Raw genomic sequence first — 22,567 nt, forward strand, 5'->3', positions numbered from 1 at the left:
AGTTGAGTATCTGGAGCATCAGCATTTGTGGGTTCGATTACAGGCTCAAAATGGCCAGAAACAAAGAACTTTCTTCTGAAACTCGTCAGTCTATTTTTGTTCTGAGAAATGAAGGCTAATCCATGCGAGAAATTGGCAAGAAACTGAAGATCTCGTACAATGTTGTGTACTACTCCCTTCACAGAACAGCGCAAACTGGCTCTAACCAGAATAGAAAGAGTGGGAGGCCCCGGTGCACAATTGAGCAAGAGGACACGTACATTAGTGTCTAGTTAGAGAAACAGACGCCTCACAAGTCCTCAACTGGCAGCTTCATTAAATAGTACCCGCAAAACACCAGTCTCAACGTCAACAGTGAAGAGGCGACTCCGGTCATGATCGGTTCAAAACTAAAAATACTAGCTCTTACCTTGAGCATCTGCACTGCGTTTTTGACGATGAGGATGGGAGGTGGTTCGGGTGCTTTAGATAGGAATTCAGCGATGGGACAAGAGATGGGGGCCAGCAGCTTGGTGTGGAGACACAGTTCCTGAAAGAGAGAGAGAGAGGGGGGGGGGAGGAGGAGTTAATTATACAATCAACACAGCCTGGGAGAGAAACGCTTGCATGAAAGTATTTATAACGATAACTTTGTCTGTATAAGTATGTTTATGTGTCATACGTTCAGCTTGAAGCGTGTGTGTACCTGCAGGGGCATCCTCAGTAGCTGGGGGACCTGGTACTCCAGCATGTTGTTGAAGCGGAGGCGACTGAAGAGGTGGAAGCAGATCCCTGGTCGGCAACGCCCAGCTCTGTCACGCAACACAACATAGGACACATTCATAAGAGGACTTAACTTCTCTAGGATACGGGGCAGCATTTTCACATTTGGATGAAAAGCATACCCAAATTCAACTGCCAGCTACTCATCCCCAGAATATAAGATATGCATATTGTTAGTATATTTGGATAGAAAACACTCTGAAGTTTCTAAAACTGTTTGAATCATGTCTGTGAGTATAACAGAACTTATTTAGCAGGCGAAACCCCGAGGACAAACCATTCAGATGTTATTTTTTGAGGTCACTCTCTTTTCAATGGATTTTCATTGGGAATAGAGATTTCAATTGACCTTCTTTTTTTTGTTGAATATTTTATTTTTGCATTTTCCAATTAAGAACATTCAAGACAAAAGTGAAAAGATATTAGACAACAATAGGACAATGTAACAGACGAGCGTAACAAAGAAAAAATTATATATACAAACATACAATAAAAAAATAATAATAATGAGACATTGGATCATATGGTCACCTGCGTAGGCTACATATTCTACATTACGTGTGAAACATTATATAAGGATTATATAGAGATTCAATCAATGTGATGTGGGGGGAGATTCTCCATATAGCCAATAAAAGGTTGCCAAATTCTGTAAAATGTCTAACTTATTCCTCAAGCAGTAAGTAATTTTCTCCAGTGGGATACAACTATTAACTTCCGATAGTCACATTGCAACTGGCAGGGAGGAATCCAATTTCCATTTCAAGGCAATACATTTCTTGGCAATCGCTAGCAATATTTCTGTTAGCTTTATAGTATGGCTTTGCCTAAGATTGGTGTTAGTAAAGTTGCCCAGTAGACAGACCTCCGGGTCTAAAGGGAATGCAACCCCGTGAATTGAGGATATGGTACCGCATACCCCCTGCCAGAAACCGTGTAGTTTTGAACACTGCCAAGTGGAATGGAGGAATGTTCCTTCATCTGAGCCACATCTAAAACATAGGGAGGAGATATCAGGGTTGAACTTGTGCAGTCTAGATGGGGTGATATAGAGCTGATGGAGGAAACTAAACTGGATCAGTCTGTATCTGGAGTTCAATGTGGATGTAACACCATCCCTGCATAGGTCACTCCATAGACCCTCATCAAGATCAATACCCAGATCTTTTCCCCATCTAAGTCGGGGTTTATCTAGCCCACGCAGTGTTAGTCCTGACATAAGAGCATCGTAAACACGGGAAATGGTCTTGAATAGTGGTTGGTCTGCGTGGCAGAGTTGTTCAATAGGTGACATCTTAGGTAGGTTCCATTGTCCCTTGAGAGTCACCCTAATAAAGTTTCGTAGTTGTAGGTAGCTAAAGAAGTCCCTGTTAGGCAAGTGGTATTTCTGTTTCAGCTGATCAAAAGACATAAGAACTCCCTCCTCGTAACAATGTTCCAGAAGAGTGACCCCCTTATCAGACCATGGTCTAAAGTTACTATTCTGGAAAAACATAGGAATCAATCTATTGTTCCATAAAGGGGTTTTAGGGGAAAGGAATCCCCCTCGTCTGAACAACTCATGCAGTTTGCACCATGCCAGGACAGAATGTATGATTAAAGGGTTGTCTGTGATGGTTTTTATAGATTTTCTGTCCCATTTGTAAAACAATTCTGCCCCAGTGTCATCATTTACCTCAAGCTTTTCAATGTTCAACCATGAGGGAGAGGGACCATAGTCAAACCTCTGAGCCAGAAACCTAGACTGTGCAGCCCAGTAGTACATTCTAAAATTGGGGAGGTTTAAGCCCCCTTGACTGTAATCAAGGGTCAGTTTATCCAGGCCAACCCTAGGGGTTTTGCCGTGCCAGATAAACTGTCTGGTCAGCTTGTCGAGAGAGGAAAAGAATGCTGCGGGAACAGGGATAGGGATAGATTGAAACAGATATAGAAATTTGGGCAGGACATTAATTTTAATTACATTGATTCTACCCAGTAGAGTGAGAGGTAAGTCCATCCATTTACAAAGGTCACCCTCCACCTTTTGCAACAAACTGGCCAGATTAAGTTTATAGAGGTTGTTCAGATTACCATCCACCATTATGCCCAGATATGTGAAGCCCATAGGCGACCATCTAAAAGGAAACTTGTGCTTGATGGTATGATGGTCAAAGACAGACAACGGTAAGATTTCGCTTTTATCAAAATTGACCTTATATCCAGAGAAAGAACTATAACACTGTAGTAGGATCTGCAAGTGAGAGAGGGAGTGTTCTGGGTTTGTTAGAAATAAGATAAGGTCGTCCGCAAAGAGTGATAATTTATGGGTATGGGGGCCCACCTCAAAGCCATGTATGTCAGGGCACGTTCTAATAGCCTCAGCCAACGGTTCGATGGCAAGGGCAAAGAGGTGGGGGCTAATTGGGCAACCTTGTCTGTTCCCCCTATAGAGAGCGAATGAGGAGGAAGTAATCCCATTGGTAGCAATCCTAGCTTAAGGAGATTTGTAGAGTGATTTTATCAAATGTACAAACACGGTACCTAAACCAAACTTTTCCAAGACGCGAAAGAGGTATGGCCATTCAACCCTATCAAAGGCCTTTTCAGCGTTGAGGGAGACTGCGACACTAGGTATTTTGTTTTTGTTAGCAAGGTGAATTCTATCAAAGAACCTTCTGAGATTATTGGTGGACAATCTATTAATTATGAAGCCAGTCTGATCTGGGTTGACCAACAGGGGAAGACATGACTCCAGTCTCTTAGATAGCATCTTGGTGACCAGTTTACAATCTGTGTTAAGGAGAGAGATTGGTCTATAGGAGGCGCACTTTAGTGGGGTTTTCCCTTTCTTGTGGATTACAGTAATCACTGCTTGAGAGAAAGACTCTGGAAAGCAGTTGTCTTCCCTGGCTTTTTTAAGTACCTCCATAAGGTAGGGGACCAACAGCTCCCTAAATTCTTTATAGAACTCTGGAGGGAAGCCATCCTCCCCAGGAGATTTATTAGAAGGTAAGGATTTAATGGCCTCCAACAATTCAGGAACTGAGAAGTGTTCACTCAGGCGCTCGCTGTCTTCCCCTGACAGGCATGGGAGGTTGAGAGAGGAGAGAAAGGAGTCGATCTCTGATAGATCATCGCTTGATTGGGAAGTGTAGAGGTCTTCATAGTATTTCTTAAAAGTATTATTAATTTCAGTAGGGTCGAAAGATATCTCATTAGTAAGAGTTTCTATAGCATTAATTGTCCTCTTACTTTCCTCTGCTTTCAGTTGCCATGCCAATACTTTGTGAGCTTTCTCTCCAAGCTCGTAATAACGCTGTTTTGATTTAGTGATGGCCCTCTCAACTTGATATCTGTTCAGAATATTATATTTCCGTTTTTTATTTACCAAAAGCCTGTATAGATCTTTAGTCGGGCCTCTTTGGTAGGTTTTCTCTAGCTCGGAGATTTCAGATTCAAGGGCACTCAGTTCCGCACCGTGTTTTCTCTTCAGCCCTTTAGTATAGGAAATTATCTGTCCCCTCAGATAGGCCTTCAATGTGTCCCAAAGAATGAAACTGTCAGGAGCGGAGGGTTTGTTTGTCAAAGTAAAAATATTGATCTGCTCTTTGATGAATGCACAAAATTCAGGTTGCTTTAGGAGTGTAGAATTTAGTCTCCATCTATATGCTCCATTTACCTTGGTAGGAATGGAGATTGATAATACCAGAGGAGAATGGTCACTAAGCAATCTGGGGAGATACTCGACATCTAACACTCTATGAAACAGTTGTGTCGATAGTAAAAAGTTATCTATGCGTGTGTGTGTCAAGTGTGGGTGTGAATAAAAAGAGTAGTCCCTATCCTGTGGGTGCAACTGTCTCCAGATGTCTAGTAAATTGAGATCTTTCATGAATGACATGGTGAGCTTGCCGGCTTTGGTAAGAAGTGAGGGTTTATCAGAGGACCTATCAAGAACTGTGTCTAAACAAAAATGTAAATCTGCTCCAACCAGTAGCCATCCTGGTGGTGCTTGAGCGACCTGAAGACATTCTGAATAAACATATGGTCATCGAAGTTAGGAGCATAAATATTCAATAGGGTCCAAGACTCTGAAAACATATGCCCCTGCACCAAAACAAACCTGCCAGAGGGATCAGAGATGGTGTTGTTGACGCAGAAGGGGATGTGTCTACTTATCAAAATTGCAGTTCCTCTTGCTTTGGAGTTAAAAGAGGACGCAAAAACTTGTCCTACCCATTCCCTCTTCAATTTCTTGTGTTCAATAGATGTGTTTCTTGTAAAAACACAATGTCAGCCTTTAATTTCTTAAACTTAAACTCTTTTCCTTTTAATCGGGCTGTTAAGACCTTTTACGTTGAATGTGACATATTTTAGTGGATTAAGCATAGGTTGGGTTTCAAATATGTAACTGAATGGAAATCTATCATATGTAGATAGTTAGGAAATGTTTCAACTTTGGTTTGAACACAGAAGTGACCTATGTGTCTCTTTAGGAAGGAAACAATAAACATAGAAAAAAGGGGGGAAAAAATAAAGAATCCCACCCACCCCGATTGTCAGACTAAAACAACAATCCTAACAATCAAACATGAATACACTTGTAGAGATACGTTGCTGCTCGCTTTCCATCTTGCTCTTACTAGCTAAACCTTGGCGTAAACTAAAACCTGCGAGCTCTCTAAATTGAAAACAAACGTTGTGAATAGACATTTATGGCTGAATATTTACTGCCCACGGTAAGGGCTGCTTGAGTCTCTTTTCGAAAGATTAACATAAATGAGGGGGAAAGCAGTGGGCCTAAACCCACTTATTTGCTTCGCCCAGTGGATATGGACTAAACCAAAATATACTCTCCTGTAAATGTAATAGAACTCACCCCGGAAAGATACGGTTAGTTGAAAATGTACAAATCAATTATAGCGACCGGAGGATATCAGCGGTTCAGTCCGGATAAGAGAAAACAAACAAACTGCATCTTATCCCCCAGAGAGACCGTCCTGGCTCAGACGTTGCTCAGTTCTTTGAGAAAAGTGTACACTTCTCCCGGTGTGTTGAAGAGATGGCTTCGGCCTTTGTACTGAACTTTCATCTGCGCAGGGTGGATGAGGTAGCCGGTGATGTTCTTCTCCTTCAGTGCTTTGGCGGCAGGTCTGAACTGCTTGCGACGTCTGGCGAGATCCGCGCTCATATCCGGGAAAAGGCTGACCCTCTTGCCATCGATGGTGATGTCCCCTTTGGCTCTTGCGAGTTGCAGTATCTTCTCTCTGTCTTGGAAACGGAGGAACCTGATCAGGACGGCCCGTGGGGGCTCATCTGGCCAGGGTTTCGGCGCTGATGTTCTGTGGGCGCGTTCGATTTCCAGTGGCTTGGTGAAGTTGATTATGCCTAGGACATCCGGGATCCATTGAGTGAAGAAACGGACCGGGTCACGGCCCTCGCTGTCCTCTTTCAATCCCACCACACGGATATTACTACGTCTGCTCTGGTTCTCCATCTGATCTACCTTGTTTTTGAGGTAGGCATTGTCCTTTTGCAGTTGTATCAAGACCTGGTCATGTCGAGCGATGGTATCTTCAACTGTGCTAATGCGCAACTCTGCCTCAGTCGTTCTCAAAAGGAGATCATTCATGGAGGATTTCAGGTCGTCAATGGAAGAATGGAGTTCAGCCGATTTCTTATCAATTTTCATAGAAAGACCTTTGTTACCATCCTGAATTTCCCGGAGGAGAGTAGCCAGCATGTCGGCAGGCTCGCAAGAGGCTGGAACTGTCGTCTGAGTTATGAGGGCTAATGCTAATCTTGCTAGCTGTAGCGTTGTCGTTATCTTGGGAATCAACAACGTTTTGGTCATCCTTCTTGCCTCTCGGTCGGAGGTCCATGGCTCCAATTTATCAGCCGATGTTAGAATATTGTTTCAACGTTGTTATTTAGGTAATAATAGAATAACTTTGAAGAGCTCGGTTTGTCAACGTCTGCTCAGCTCCGCGGCATCACGTGCTCCCCTAATTGACCTTCTTGCAGTTCCTACCGCTTCACTGGATGTCAACAGTCTTTAGAAATTAGTTGAGGGTTTTTCCTTTGTGTAATGAAGAAGTACGGCCATTTTGAATCAGGGTCACTTGAAGTGTCCTGTTAGAGGCGCGTGACCAGAAAGCATGCTACAGATTGTTTTAATCCTGTATTGAACACAGATCATCCCGTCTTCAATTTTATCGATTATTTACGTAAAAAAATACCTAAAGTTTTATTACAAAAGTAGTTTGAAATGTTTTGGCAAAGTTTACAGGTAACTTTTGAGATATTTTGTAGTCATGTTTCACGAGTTGGAACCGGTGTTTTTCTGGATCAAACGCGCCAAATAAATGGACATTTTGGATATATATCGACGGAATTAATCGAACAAAAGGACCATTTGTGATGTTTATGGGACATATTGGAGTGCCAACAACAGAAGCTCGTCAAAGGTAAGGCATGAATTATATTTTTATTTCTGCGTTTTGTGTCGCGCCTGCAGGGTTGAAATATGTTTATCTCTCTTTGTTTACAATGGTGCTAACTCAGATAATAGCATCGTTTGCTTTCGCCAAAAAGCCTATTTGAATTCTGACATGTTGGCTGGATTCACAACCAGTGTAGCTTTAATTTGGTATCTTTCATGTGTGATTTAATGAAAGTTTGATTTTTATAGTATTTTATTTGAATTTGGCGCGCTGCATTTTCTCTGGCTTTTGGCCAAGTGAGACAGTAGCGTCCCGCCTAAACTCAGATTTTTGGATATAAATATGAACTTTACCGAACAAAACATACATGTATTGTGTAACATGAAGTCCTATGAGTGTCATCTGATGAAGATCATCAAAGGTTAGTGATTAATTTTAACTCTATTTCTGCTTTTTGTTACTCCTCTTTGGCTGGAAAAATGGCTGTGTTTTTCTGTGGCTATGTACTGAGCTAACATAATCGCAAGGTATGCTTTCGCCGTAAATCCTTTTTGAAATCAGACACTTTGGCTGGATTAACGAGAAGTTTATCTTTAAAATGGTGTATAATACTTGTATGTTTGAGGAATTTTAATTATGAGATTTCTGTTGTTTTGAATTTGGCGCCCTGCAATTTCACTGGCTGTTGGTTAGGTGGGACGCTACCGTCCCACATATCCCAGAGAAGTTAAGACGCTATGAGGCTTCATAAGAGATGATACACCCTTACCATCACGATATGTCTATAGTGCATGGAGTGTCTCTGTAGTAGGGCTCTGATGTAAATTGTACATGATTGATTTCTATGGGGAATATCTGAGTCTGTGCTTTACCTGCCCTTCCTCTGCAGAGAACTGGCCTTGGAGATCCACACCATCTTTAGCATGGTCACGTTGTTCAGGGCATCAAAGGACTTCTGTGATGGGGAAACAATCACATATCAAGATTTGCTATTCTGTCGGGGGAGGGGTGCAGTAGACTCTTGTTTTCAAAGTAATCCTAACCTCTTTAACTTTTCCTGCGTCGATGACAAACACCACATCGTTGACGGTAATACTCGTCTCTGCGATGTTGGTGGAGAGAATCTGAGGAAGAGAGGAAAAGACTTGATGTCTGAACAAGAAGATGGTATTTTGCTTCAAGGAACACTTTGGGCCCCAGAAGTTTCTTTGTGAAACTGTTCTTTTGTGTGATAGTCAGCACAGCTGATGTAAAAATATACTCACTATTTTCCGGACCCCAGCAGGGGTGTTCTTCAGCACTTTCTTCTGATCGGAGGTCTGCATGTTGGAGTGGAGTGTGAAGACCTGGTATCTATAATGAAACACACAGATCTGAGGTTCTAGATATGGTTCAGACAGGACAAAAATAGAAAATCTCTTCATTGTCTCTTCCAAATAATCTATATTTCTTCTATAAAAAATATATTTGGCCATTTTTGTCAATATAACGATGCTTCCTAATCTGACTTGCAAATGTGTACATTTACATTTGGGTTGCGTATGCAGGAACATGAAGTAACATCATGGAAGTGAGCATCAAATTAGAACAATAATTGTGAATAGACTGATCAGAATAAGACACAAATAGACAAGAGCTATGTTGAAATACTGATGGCCCAATTAAACTATGTTGAGAGGGACACGTTGCTCTCGCCACTCATTATACTGATGGTACCTTTGGGAGTGGTCTGCAAATCTTTTATCGTCGTACAGGATACGGTCCCTCAGACCCACTATTTCATCGTATCCGGGGAGGAAGATCAACACCGCACCTGACATGAAAAGATTTGAAATCAAATCAAACTACATGTTCAATACAATCAAGGGAAAAATGTACACTGCCACGTCGAGAGGTGGGATATAAGGACTTGCCTAGTTAAATAAAGGTTAAATAAAAAAATGTAACATTTAAAAAAGGATCTAGCTACATTTTTGTCATTGCCCTGTTCTGTTCAATGTTCTCTACCTATATAGTACTCTAAATACCCAAATTCATGTTGTTAAGTTCAATAGAATAGAAGATAAAAATTGCTGACACCATTCAAAACAATAAGGGTTTGGAACTTTAAAGCCAATTAGCTCAGAATTATCTTTTTGCAGATAGAACCTTAGAACACCAAGCTCTCGACTTTGCGTCAAACAATTAGAAAAGTTTTAAAAATACAATACCATTCAGTAGTCACTAGATAAGACTATCAAGTAGTCGTTAGATAACACTCATCAAGTAGTCACCACACAAGACTATCTGTAGTCACCTACAGAAGACTATCAAGTAGTCACTAGACAAGACAATCTCTCACCTTCCTCAGAGCTGGTGCAGATGTTTTGCAGCAGGTGCATGATGAGGTCCAGGTCCACCCTCTCGTCATCAAAGCTGTGGTGGTATTCCTTGAGAAGCTCCTGGTCCTCCGGGCTCATCTCTGTGGTGGCTGCCTGCACCAGGGACCACTCGTCCAGCTTCCCCGCCTCCAGGGATGAGCTGCCAAGGAAGGGAGTATTTCTGTTATCATCCTCAAACAAAGGCAGGGTTTTCACATATAGCCATTCATAACAATGATACAGTGATAAATGGTGCTCTTACAGGTAGGAATCTAGTAGGTCCACCACCTCTGCCTGCTGGAAGTGCTTGGCCCAGTCCAGTACTGTCCTGAAACGAACCAAATACTGATCAATATTTCAGACTCATTCATGGTGTATAGAGTAAATTAAAAGAGGATGCATTTATACAGTTATTCAAAGAACCCTTACCAGCCATTGGAGGCCTTGATTCTGACGCTGGCTCCCATACTAAGCAGCTGCTCAATCTGACTGAGGAAGCCTCGACCTGCTGCCACCATGAGGGGAGTGGCGCTTGTCTCACTGTGCATGTAGTCCACTGAGAAGCAGGAGGAGGACATATCAGGTTTGGAACTACTGGGAATATTACTCTCAACTCTTGGGATTACATTTTTTAAATTTATTACATTTTTGATTATGTTGGTGTCATCATTTCATACACAAATAAAATAGAGATACAAGAGTAAACTGGGGCACATAGGTTTTGTATGCGTCCTTAACTGTCTTACCGCTGACGTTCTCACTAAGGATGAGATTGAAGAGCTGGATGAAGGCATCAGCGTCCTGGTTGAGGAAGATGTCTGAGATGCAGGCATCCATCTCCTTCAGCAGCCACGGGTCCAATGACGCCACATCTTTCTCATTCTGAAACAACACATCCTATATCAGACTGATAGCAAACCCAGTGCCACTTAGTAAGAACCAGGAAATAATATCCCCTGTGACATTGGTGAACTCTGTCACGTTCCTGACCTGTTTTCTGTTGTTTTGTATGTGTTTAATTGGTCAGGGCGTGAGTTGGGGTGGGTAGTCTATGTTATGTGTTTTCTATGTTGGGTTAAATGGTTTGCCTGGTATGGTTCTCAATTAGAGGCAGGTGTGTGTCGTTTCCTCTGATTGAGAGCCATATTAAGGTAGGTTGTTCTCACTGTTTGTTTGTGGGTGATTGTTCCTGTGTCAGTGTATACCACATGGGACTGTTTCGTTTGTTCGTTCGTTTTAGGTAGTCTGTTCCTGTTCGTGCGTTCTTCGTCTATATGTAAGTTCATTTGTTTCAAGTCTGTTGACTTCGTTTATTGTTTTGTAGTTTGTTCTAGTGTTCGTTAGTGTTTTTCGTCTTGTTGTAAATAAATTCAGAATGTATTCATCACCCGCTGCGCCTTGGTCCGTTCATGGACCACAAGACGAACGTTACAGAATCACCCACCAAACCCGGATCAAGCAGCGGGTTAACGGGCAGCAGTGGTACAAGGAGGAATGGACATGGGAGGAGATTCTGGACGGAGAAGGACCCTGGGCAGAGCAAGAGGAGTGTCGCCGCCCCAAAGCGGAGCTGGAGGCAGCGAAAGCGGAGAGGCGGCATTATGAGGCGCTAGCAAGGCAGAGCGGCTGGAAGCCCGAGAGGCTCACCCAAAAATTTCTTGGGGGGGGCCTAAAAGGGAGTGTAGCTGGGTCAAGTTGTAGACTTGAGCCAACTCCCCCTGCTTACCGTAAGGAGCCGGTGAGGGCGGTATTGGAGGTGAGTGACACAGAGACAGTGAAGGAGTTAATGGGGAAATTGGAGGAGAGAGTTATGAGGGATGTACTGGTTTGGTGCATGAGGCACGGCATCCGTCCGACTGAACGTGTCGGTGAGTTGATGTCACCGGGAACAGCTCTCCATACTCGTCAAGCCTCCTGTGGTTCTCCAGAGTCCTGTGCGTCCTGTTACTGCTCCATGCACTAGCCCTATGGTGCGTGTCTCCTGTCCATTACCACCAGAGCCTACACCACGCACCAGGCTTCCAGTGCGTCTCCAGAGCCCTGTTCCTCCTCCACGCACTCTCCCTGTGGTGCGTGTCTCCAGCCCGGTACCACCAGTTCCGGCACCACGCACCAAGCCTCCTGTGCGTCTCCAGAGCCCTGTACGCACTGTTCCTTCTCTCCGCACTCGTCCTGAGGTGCGTGCCCTCAGTCCGGTACCACCAGTTCCGGTACCACGCACCAGGCCTATAGTGCGCTTCGAGAGTCCAGTGTGCCCTGTTCCTGCTCCCCGCACTAGCCTTAAGGTGCATGTCTCCAGTCCGGTACCACCAGTTCCGGCACCACGCACCAGGCCTACTGTGCGCCTCAGCGGGTCAGAGTCGGCCGTCTGCCCAACGCCGCCTGCACTGCCTGCCTGCCCAGCGCCGTCTGAGATGCCTGCCTGCCCAGCACCATCTGAGCCATCTGCCTGCCCAGCGCCGTCTGAACTGCCTGCACTGCTCGTCTGCTCAACGCCGCCTGCACTGCTCGTCTGTCCAGCACCGTCTGAGCTGCCTGCCTGCCCAGCGCCGTCTGAACTGCCTGCACTGCTCGTCTGTCCAGCGCCGTCTGAGCTGCCTGCCTGCCCAGCGCCGTCTGAACTGCCTGCACTGCTCGTCTGCTCAACGCCGCCTGCACTCCTCGTCTGTCCAGCACCGTCTGAGCTGCCTGCCTGCCCAGCGCCGTCTGAACTGCCTGCACTGCTTGTCTGCTCAACGCCGCCTGCACTGCCTGCCTGCCCAGCGCCGTCTGAGCCATCCGTCTGCCCAGCGCCGTCTGAGCCATCCGTCTGCCCAGCGCCGTCTGAGCCATCCGTCTGCCCAGCGCCGTCTGAGCCATCCGTCTGCCCAGCGCCATCTGAGCCATCTGTCTGCCCAGCGCCATCTGAGCCATCTGTCTGCCCAGCGCCATCTGAGCCATCTGTCTGCCCAGCGCCATCTGAGCCATCCGTCTGCCACGAGCCATTAGAGCCGCCCGTCTGTCCCGAGCCATTAGAGCCGTCCGTCAGTTAGGAGCCGCCCGTCAGTCAGGAGCTGCCAGAGCCGCCAGCCAGTCAGGAGCTGCCAGAGCCGCCAGCCAGTCAGGAGCTGCCAGAGCCGCCAGCCAGTCAGGAGCTGCCAGAGCCGCCAGCCAGTCAGGAGCTGCCCTACAGTCATGAGCTGCCCTCCAGTCATGAGCTGCCCTCCAGTCATGAGCTGCCCTCCAGTCATGAGCTGCCCTCCAGTCCGGAGCTGCCACCCAGTCCGGAGCTGCCACCCAGTCCGGAGCTGCCACCCAGTCCGGAGCTGCCACTCAGTCCGGAGCTGCCACTCAGTCCGGAGCGGCCATTAGTTCAGAGTTGTCCCTCTGTCCTAAGCTACCTCTCTGTCCGGAGCGATTTCTCTGTCCTGAGCTACCTCTCTGTCCTGAGCTACCTCTCTGTCCTGAGCTACCTCTCTGTCCTGAGCTAACTCTCTGTCCTGAGTTGTCTCCTTTATTTAGGAGGGGCCTTGGTGAAGGTTCCTGGACCATGGTCGGGGGCGAGGGTCGCCACTCAAGGGACGCTAAGGAGGGGGACAAAGACAATGTTGGAGTGGTGTCCTCGTCCACCGCCGGAGCCGCCACCGCGGACAGATGCCCACCCAGACCCTCCCCTTGAGTTTTAGGGGTGCGCCCGGAGTTCGCGCCTTGAGGGGGGGGGTTCTGTCACGTTCCTGACCTGTTTTCTGTTGTTTTGTATGTGTTTAATTGGTCAGGGCGTGAGTTGGGGTGGGTAGTCTATGTTATGTGTTTTCTATGTTGGGTTAAATGGTTTGCCTGGTATGGTTCTCAATTAGAGGCAGGTGTGTGTCGTTTCCTCTGATTGAGAGCCATATTAAGGTAGGTTGTTCTCACTGTTTGTTTGTGGGTGATTGTTCCTGTGTCAGTGTATACCACATGGGACTGTTTCGTTTGTTCGTTCGTTTTAGGTAGTCTGTTCCTGTTCGTGCGTTCTTCGTCTATATGTAAGTTCATTTGTTTCAAGTCTGTTGACTTCGTTTATTGTTTTGTAGTTTGTTCTAGTGTTCGTTAGTGTTTTTCGTCTTGTTGTAAATAAATTCAGAATGTATTCATCACCCGCTGCGCCTTGGTCCGTTCATGCACCACAAGACGAACGTTACAAACTCAATCATGAGGAGCAATAATAATTAGTGGCATCTCTTCAGCCCATTCAGAGAACATTCTGAAAATAACTGAAGCAACTGGGAGAAAATAACATAGAAAACTAGGATATTGAGAAATGAGCATGGCCCCCATATCCAACCCAAACTAACTGTTGTTCTCACCAGCTGGTTGAAGACACTGTCCCCTCCATCATCCAGCAGGTCGTTCTCCTGGAGGACACAGGAGGCTGAGGTCTTATCCCTCTGGGGCTCCTGGCGGGAGCCGCCCTCCTGGACCTTACACCACTCTGTCAGGGACGTCTGCTGCTTCTCCTCTGCCAGGGACAACACACACATGCACTTGTTCAGTCTGGGAGACATTGGACATGAGTCCAAAACAGTGTTCAGAAATCAAAATGGAAATCAAGCAAACCAGGATTAAGAGAAGGTTGGTAGTTACCCCTCTGAATCTCCTTTTTGTATTTCATCATGTCTTTGTTTGCATAACCCGTTGTCTTCAAGATGTCTTCCAGGAAGAGTTGCTTCACCTCAAATGGTCTTCCTTTGACTAGATCAAAAAAGTATTCTTACTTTGCCATTTATTAATTTCATTTAAGAAATCAGTGCTTGCAGGACCAGTCATGACAAGCATTAGCCCTATCCATACAGATGTCTTTCCCTGCAATTACCTGGCTTTTGCAGGTAACGGTTTCACTGATGAATCCCGGTCCCAATTTCAGATGAGTATATTAGGTGATTCTGTAGTGATTTCTGTACTCTCCTCTCTGTATGTGGCTTATCCAAACAGACAGGGTTGACTTACTGTGGATGACGGGACAGGAGCTGAAGTAGCGGAGGAACAGCTCCACGTCCAGGGCAGCGCTGGACAGGATGAGCTTCAGATTTGGCATCGTCTGGAGCATGTCCCTCATCTTGATCAGCAGGAAGTCACTTAGGCCGTCCCGCTCGTGAACCTCGTCCTGATTGGACAAGAGGCATGAAGTATCATATTGATGTGCATTCATACAGTAAAAGCTGTGAACTATAACAAAAGGGTCACAGTAACTTTTACTCACCACAATGACATGAGTAACAGTGGACATTGTGGCGTCTCCAGCCATCAGTGTTCTCAGCAGGACTCCGCTGGTGCAGAAGGTCAGCAGCGTCTTAGGAGAAACTCTGAGGGGGCAAACAAATCAAATCAAATTTTATTTGTCACATGCGCCAAATACAACAGGTGTAAACCTTACCATGAAATGCTTACTTACAAGCCCTCAACCAACAATGCAGTTCAAGAAATAGAGTTAAGAAAATATTTGCTAAATAAACTAAAGTAAAAAATCTAACAAAAATAAACACAAGATTACATAACAATAACGAGGCTATATAGAGGGGTACCGGTACCGAGTCAATGTGCGGGGGTACAGGTTAGTCGAGGTAATTTGTACAGGGGTAAAGTGACTATGCATAGATAATAAACAGCGAGTAACAGCAGTGTAAAAACAAAGGGGAGGGGTACCACCTGCCGTGCGGTAGCAGAGAGGACAGTCTATGACATGGGTGACTGGAGTCTTTGACCATTTTTTGGGCCTTCCTCTGACACCGCCTAGTATATAGGTCCCGGATGGCAGGAAGCTTGGTCCAAGTGATGTATTGGGCCGTACGCACTACCTTCTGTAGCGCCTTACAGTCGGATGCCGAGCAGTTGCCATACCAGGCGGTGATGCAACCGGTCAGAATGCTCTCGATGTTGCAGCTGTAGAACTTTTTGAGGATCTGGGGACCCATGCCAAATCTTTTCAGTCTCCTGAGGGGGAAAATGTGTTGTCGTGCCCTCTTCATGACTGTTTTTAAACTCTCGACTTATTCCACTACAGCCCCGTTGATGTTAATAGGGGCCTGTCTGGCCTTCCTTTTCCTGTAGTCCACGATCATCTCCTTGGTCTTGCTCACATTGAGGGAGAGGTTGTTGTCCTGGCATCACACTGCCAGGTCTCTGACCTCCTCACTATAGACGGTCTCATTGTTGTCGGTGATCAGGCCTACCACTGTTATGTCGTCAGCATCATCAGGAAGTCCAGGATCCAGTTGCAGAGGGAGGTGTTTAGTCCCAGGGTCCTTAGCTTAGTGATGAGATTTAATTAATTTCCGCACAGTAGCCCAGTGAACGTAGACAGAGTTAGTGCCTCCCTTCCTCCCTCGCTCTCCTCCTACCTGCTCTCCAGGCGGATCTGGTAGCCGATGGTCTGACCGATGCTCTCCCCTCTCTCTGCTGCAACCCGCTCCGCCACAGCGATGGCAGCCAGACGCCGGGGCTGCGTGCAGAAGATACGACAGGGGATCCCATTACGGCTGCAGTCGTCCAGGAGGAACTGTGGGATCTGGAATGGCAAAACACTTCCCAATTACTTTCTAGCTGATCAGGAACTTACAAATGTAATACCTTTATCATACCAATGCAAAACCTTTGTAGAGCATAAGAACAGCACAATCCCATATTTGGACAGTGACGTAAAACGTTTCTCCCCCTCACCTGTGTAGTTTTCCCCGAGCCGGTCTCCCCCACCACTAGGACCACACGGTTGTCTTTGATGACCTGGACAATCTCCTCCTGGCGCTCGTACACAGGCAGTGAGCGGCGGAAGAAGTCTAGCTCAGACGGGCCCCTCCTCTTGGGCACCTGGGGGATGCCATTGTTGAGCCGCCCGCTGGTCCTGTTCTTGTCACGGCTGCTCTCTGGTGGAGAAAAAAAAGAGGGGCAGAGGAATGTTTATACTTTGTATTGTCAATACATATTGTTAACACCTTGATAGTTTATTCATTCTTTAGTACATTGACATTAAAAACCTAAAGTTTGGCAAGGTCTCCCATTGATATCAATGCATTATTAACCCTGAGATGTAACTGCGACTCACCAGCCTCCATGGCCACAGACAGGCCTCTCTCAGTGTGAGGCAGTAGGTCTCTGCACTCCTTGTTGGTGATGGGGAACCTCTGCAGCAAGCTGCGCACCACATGCTTGGAATTGTGGGAAAGGTTGAAAGTCATGATGGACTGGGCCGTCTCTGAGCCATCCTTCTTTCTGATAGTGAGGGTGCGGCTTGATCCTTTTCTGAAAATGAATGAAATAGGCTGTTAGGCTTGAAGCACAGCACACTAGTAAACCTGAGGGAGGCTTTTAGGGAGTTAGAACTTACGCTACAATGCCGGGGAGGGATACACAAACTGTTCTACTCAAGTTCCGCTTGAACACTGAGTGTATAAAACATGCTCTTTCCATAACATAGACTGACAAGGTGAATCCAGGTGAAAGCTATTATCCCTTATTGATGTCACTTGTTAAATCCACTTCAATCAATGTAGATGAAGGGGAGGAGACAGGTTAATGGATTTTTAAGCCTTTATGACAATTGAGACATGGATTGTGTATGTGTGCCATTCCGAGGGTGAATGGGCAAGACAAAATATTGTAGTGCCTTTGAACGGGGTATGATAGTAGGTGCCAGGTTTGAGTGCGTCAAGAACTGCAATGATGCTGGGTTTTTCCACACAACAGTTTCCCGTGTGTATCAATAATGATCCACCACCCACAGGACATCCAATCAACTTGACATAACTGTGGGAAGCATTGGAGTCAACATGGGCCAGCATCCTTGTGGAACGCTTTTGACACCTTGTAGGTCCATGTCCCGACGAATTGAGGCTGTACTGACAGAAAAAGGTGGTGCAACTCAATATTAGGAAGGTTTTTGTAATGTTTTGTACACTCAGTGTATATGGGAGTATCTTAGATTGACCTAAAGACTATAGACGGGTTGGCTGACAACATTACCAAAAACATTATACGCACGCATTGATGTGGTCAGAAGCCGTGTGTTTGTTATGATTATGAATGGTCAGATAGCTAGCAACAATGACAATAAGCTGCTATGTGGGGAATCATAGGTGGCTCGTTTCAGCTCATTGTATCTTGTTATTGATATCATGTCTTGTTTTGACTGATTTCATGTCAATGCTAATATGGCAAAAATTCAGTAGTTAACTATCAACTCTAACCATGTATTTGAGAGACAACAAGTGCTCATTGTGCAAATGTATTTATGTTTTCAATAAACATGGAGCCAAAATATAGTTTACATGTTGTCAACAATTTAAGACAACCTCGTCTGTTAAGCCCCATAGTTGCGCACAAGTCGGTTTTGTTGCTAAACAACCAACCTGGCTATGGGCTCTGATATCCCTCATATCAATTTGGATAGCTCACCCTCTGCTTTTAGAGATATATCCCAGGGACTGCGCAAAGCGATGGATGAAGGCCCTCTCAGTACTGGACAGGGAGGAAGGAAACTCAATTTCTGTAAAAAAAAGAATATGTATAATACATAATATAATACACATTTCTCCACGAATCATCACTTCATCAGCATGAGTAGAAGGACCATTTTCTCTTACCTTTTTGCTCACTGTACTGAAACCTTTCAAGGGAGATGTTCACAGCAATCTTAACTTCTTCATCGATGCGTATGTCTTTCAGCCCTTTGCCCCTGGGCCCTCCACTACCAGAGTGTTTGGAGTGGCCCATGGCAGGCTTGGGGGAGGCAGTACTGGGACGTGACATGATGCACTGTAGAACACAAGAGTTCATCAAATGTAGCTAATGAGCAACCTACTTTACAACAATACATTGCAATCTCTCTAGATGACTGTCACGTTACTTGAACTAACTAGAGACAAAGGGTAGAGTGTCATTTCAGGAAGCCATGACACCTACCATCTCAGATTGTTCTGAAATGGTTTCTGCAGAAAGATTAGCATTCCTTTAAAATTATTTTGTTTAAATATAATTTCATCTCTGAGAAATTAAGCTAATTGATTGCACCTAAATTGGCCCTTTTACTTTATAGGATTCACATAATTTTAAATGAATATAGTACCTAACATCCGATTTGGACCAAACGTCATGCTACCAATGAGTGAGACATGAGGAATCCAAAGAAATTGTCAAAAGCAACCTACGGACCCCCCACACCATGCCCACCCCAATGGCCAGTATATAGTATCAGTTCCCGATGTCTGACAAGTAGTATGAAGCTGCAGCTAGAAGTATTGTTTCTTCATACTAAGTAATGCACAGAAGGGTGCTGAGGGGAGGATGGCTCATAATAATGGCTATAATGGAGTGAATGGAATGGTATCAAACACATGCAAACCATATGTTTGCTACCATCCCATTTATTCCGTTCCAGCCATTACTATGAGCCTGTTCTCCCCAATGAAGGTGCCACAAGCCAGCAGTAAATTTGGTGATGGTTATTTTCCCCTGTTCAGAGAAATTAGTCATTGAAGTTAATGCACCATCATACAACCTGATATTACCAGGTATTAACCACTAGACAGACAGTGCTGTTCCTGCTCTTTGTTGAAAAAAGTGTGATGAATCCCCCTCCCCCTCGATGTTAATTCAAGACAGAACATTCAAATTATAATGATTTATAAACGTGGGGGAAGAATTCAAGTTAGAACATTTTATTTGCCCAAACACATCTCAAAGAAAAATCATAAGAAAACAAATAACAGCATTGAGGACTTCTCATTCCTCATTTCATACTTTCACTTTCTTTCTTTCTTCAGTGCATCTTCTATTGCAGTGATGTCGCTACATCCCAAATGATTGCAGTGGTTGGTGCCTTATATCCCATTTATGCTTGATCCGAAAATGTGGTCGGAGTCTTCGTTTGGAAGGTGTGACGTAATTGAGTAGCCTCTGGAGGCATGAAGAAGCAAAATCAAGCTCCGTACCGCATCGCCGTGCACCTCTCAAATTTACTAACAATGCGGAGGGCTCCATATAACTCCGCATTGACATAATTAGTTTATATTTCTTTTTATTTTACCTTTATTTAACTAGGCAAGTCAGTTAATAAGAACAAATTCTTATTTTCAATGGCGGCCTAGGAACAGTTGGTCGGGGCGGAACCTCCTGTATAAAACACAAACTCAATTCCTTGACAACTTTCTTCACAATAGCTCTGCTCTGCTAAGCACAAGAAGTATGAAAGCCCTGAAGTCTGCATTACAGTAAATGCTGTATGGCCTCGTCAGACGTCGGATTGACCATGCAGAGCCTTTTAATGGTGCAGCTGATTTCCCAGACGACTCTAACTGAATTCTTCTGGTGCTCTGTTCGCTACATACTTCAGTCAGACTGCCATCGTTGAAGTCGTTTGTGGTGACAAGGGGCGTTGTACAAAACAAAGTCATCAACTATTGGATCATCTCTAACAAATCAGAGGATCAAAGCCAATTAACATTTTTCTAAATGCCGCTTTACCCATGTGTGTTCTGGCTCTAGCCCAACCCATCGATTTTTGAGACCAATCAGAGCGGTTAGAATGTGTTTGCGTTCTAGAAATCGTCTGGGAGGTACTCAGATCCAGACTCATTACGGAAAAGAAAGTAACGTCCGTGGGCCTGGCGTAGCGTTTGGCCGGAGCAAGGAGTTTGGGTAGCCAGGCAGGTGATGCTTGTTTTTGGTACATAACGCGTCCACTCGGTTTCGCCAAGAAAATGACCTTGCTGGATAACTTGGATGTATGAATTTCACATTTACGTCCATGCTTCCATCCGTGTCCACTCTGTTTCGCCAAGAAAATGACCTTGCTGGATAACTTGGATGCATGAATTTCACATTTACGTCCATGCTTCCATCATCCACAGCATCTGCAATTCCAATCCAGTACTCACCATCATAGCAGCAAACTAGAAAATCAAATGCTTACACATTACACATTGAGATTCTTCAAAGTAGCAACCCGTTGCCTTGATGACAGCATTGCACACTCTTGGCATTCACAAGGGGGCGGAAGGTAGCCTAGTGGTTAGAGCATTGAGCCAGTAACCGAAAGGTTGCTGGTTCGAACCCCCGAGCTGACAAGGTAAAAATCGTTCTGTCCCTGAACAAGGCTGTTCCCCGGTAGGCCGTTATTGTAAATAAGAATTTGTTCTTAACTATTTAAATAAAGGTATACATATAAAGTAGTTACAATAGCTAGCAAACTGTTAGCTAGCCATCACCTGAGCCATGTAGCTTACTAGTTATAGCTAAAATAGCTCGTGACAATTGTTTGAATTTAGCTGACGTTAGCGAACTACAGCACCTAGTATCTCAGAAATATAACTAGCTAAGTTAGCTAGCCACTAGCTGCAAGCAAAAACAAGCTAGCTAGCTATCGGTAGCCAGTTAATATAGTTATAGCTACAGAGATATAACAAACGTGTCATTGAGCTTTATCCATTATTGAGTAAATTATAGATGCATCTCATAATGTTTTAACTGTAAGTAACATGTAACTAGCTAGGTAATACCTTTTTCTATGTCAGATTCCCGCTCGTGCGCCTGCAGAAGTTCGCAAACACTGCATTGATGAAACATCACAGACACCGCTAAGGGGTGCGTCTCAATACGTTTGGCATCCTCAACTCTTTCCACTACTTCGTCTGTAAAACGTTCCAGTTATGATTTTAGAACAAGCCTGGACTTGTCTAGTCCGTAAACTGTATTATGTCACTGTCAATGCCAGAAGCAACCCATACTTACAAGGGAAACACTTTTCACGCCATTTCGATAACGCAGTAATTTTTTCGTAGCAGGTTAGGAGAATGAGCGTAGCAGGTTATTAGGATACAGACTGAGGTTACGGTTATGAAAAGAGTTGGGTTTAGCGAAAAGGCTTAACGAAAATCACTTAATGTTGAAGTTGCGTGAAAAGAGTGCCCCACCTACTTCTAAACTCATGTGTTGATCTGAAAGGTTTAGATAGTACTGAATAGGTGGCGTAACAAATGCTACCCATTTGTGACACGATAGGACCCCACGTTTTGGTCAGTGTTTCCCAGGGGACTCTAGTGTGAAATAGTGTAAAAGGTATTGTAACGACCCTGGGTTTATAAGCGCGGAAATCGACTCTGCCGCTCGAGCATGCTTTTGCAGCACAGTCGATAGCGCGCCGGACCTCGGGCTAGAAGAGACCTGCTCCCTGCTGTTTCATTACATTGGTGTCAGAAGTGTAAACCCAGGGTCGTTACAGTATAAAACCACCCCTTCCTTCATTCTCTGTTCTTCTGCCTTACCCTATTCTATCCTTTTAAAACGTAGATGAGGTCTCCCCCTCCTGGACATATGCTGTAGGCATACTGTTGATTATACCTTTTCTAACAGCAGAATACTTGAGTGTACACTGTCATGAGGTTATTTTTGTATTCATTGAAACCATAAGAAATCTGTAAAGAAGCTTTTACTGTCAATTGATGTCAAACCCCTGAGTATCTACTTTGTTTTTTAAAAAATGTGTGGAGAATCAATTGTGCTAAGCAATAGCTCCTCTCCACCACATCCATCCCACTTTAAAGGCCACTTCCACCACTTTTCAACCTCATTTTTATTATCTCCAGCATAATACAAGTGTTATGTGAAAACGGCACATTTCTACAATAATATTAAGTAAAAGTTTAAACATTTGAATAACAGTGATTTTCAAACACTATGAGATTTGCAGTGACATGGGGAGCTAGAAACTCATTGCAGGTTTTGAAAATCACAGTTTGTTTTACTTTTTTAATCCTACCCTGTGATGTCACAGAAGTATTTTTTAGGACCTTTCTTCATATCTTTTTAACCACAGATCATAGAAACATGCTATTTTCACATATTTAGACACTGGTTTGGTGGTGGAGATAATGAATATGAGGTTGAAAATTGTCGGAATTGCATTTTAACCTTGCTTAAATATAAGCAATTGTTGATGTAGACATAATCTGTCTGATCTGAGTCACAGCACAAATGTAGGTGGAAGGATGAAAGCAGAGGTTCTTTGGTGAACTA

The 22,567-nt window shown here is 44.6% G+C and overlaps 1 protein-coding gene across 1 annotated transcript in view; it reads right to left on the reverse strand.

The window, feature by feature from the left end:
• LOC120025540 (3'-5' RNA helicase YTHDC2-like) overlaps positions 1–18,235 on the reverse strand; it is a 32,973-nt gene extending 14,738 nt beyond the window's left edge. Inside the window, 19 exon segments of the mRNA XM_038970102.1 lie at positions 410–529; positions 686–791; positions 8,057–8,139; positions 8,228–8,308; positions 8,450–8,537; positions 8,901–8,997; positions 9,526–9,704; positions 9,807–9,872; positions 9,974–10,100; positions 10,291–10,426; positions 13,870–14,021; positions 14,147–14,254; positions 14,510–14,666; positions 14,763–14,865; positions 15,901–16,067; positions 16,220–16,415; positions 16,598–16,798; positions 17,951–18,041; positions 18,139–18,235. Coding sequence (XP_038826030.1) covers positions 410–529; positions 686–791; positions 8,057–8,139; positions 8,228–8,308; positions 8,450–8,537; positions 8,901–8,997; positions 9,526–9,704; positions 9,807–9,872; positions 9,974–10,100; positions 10,291–10,426; positions 13,870–14,021; positions 14,147–14,254; positions 14,510–14,666; positions 14,763–14,865; positions 15,901–16,067; positions 16,220–16,415; positions 16,598–16,734 — 2,103 coding nt within the window. The 5' untranslated portion in view covers positions 16,735–16,798; positions 17,951–18,041; positions 18,139–18,235.
• Positions 18,236–22,567: the final 4,332 nt, after the last annotated feature.

Source organism: Salvelinus namaycush, chromosome 31 (assembly GCF_016432855.1).
Source record: "Salvelinus namaycush isolate Seneca chromosome 31, SaNama_1.0, whole genome shotgun sequence".
Taxonomy (NCBI): Eukaryota; Metazoa; Chordata; class Actinopteri; order Salmoniformes; family Salmonidae; genus Salvelinus; species Salvelinus namaycush.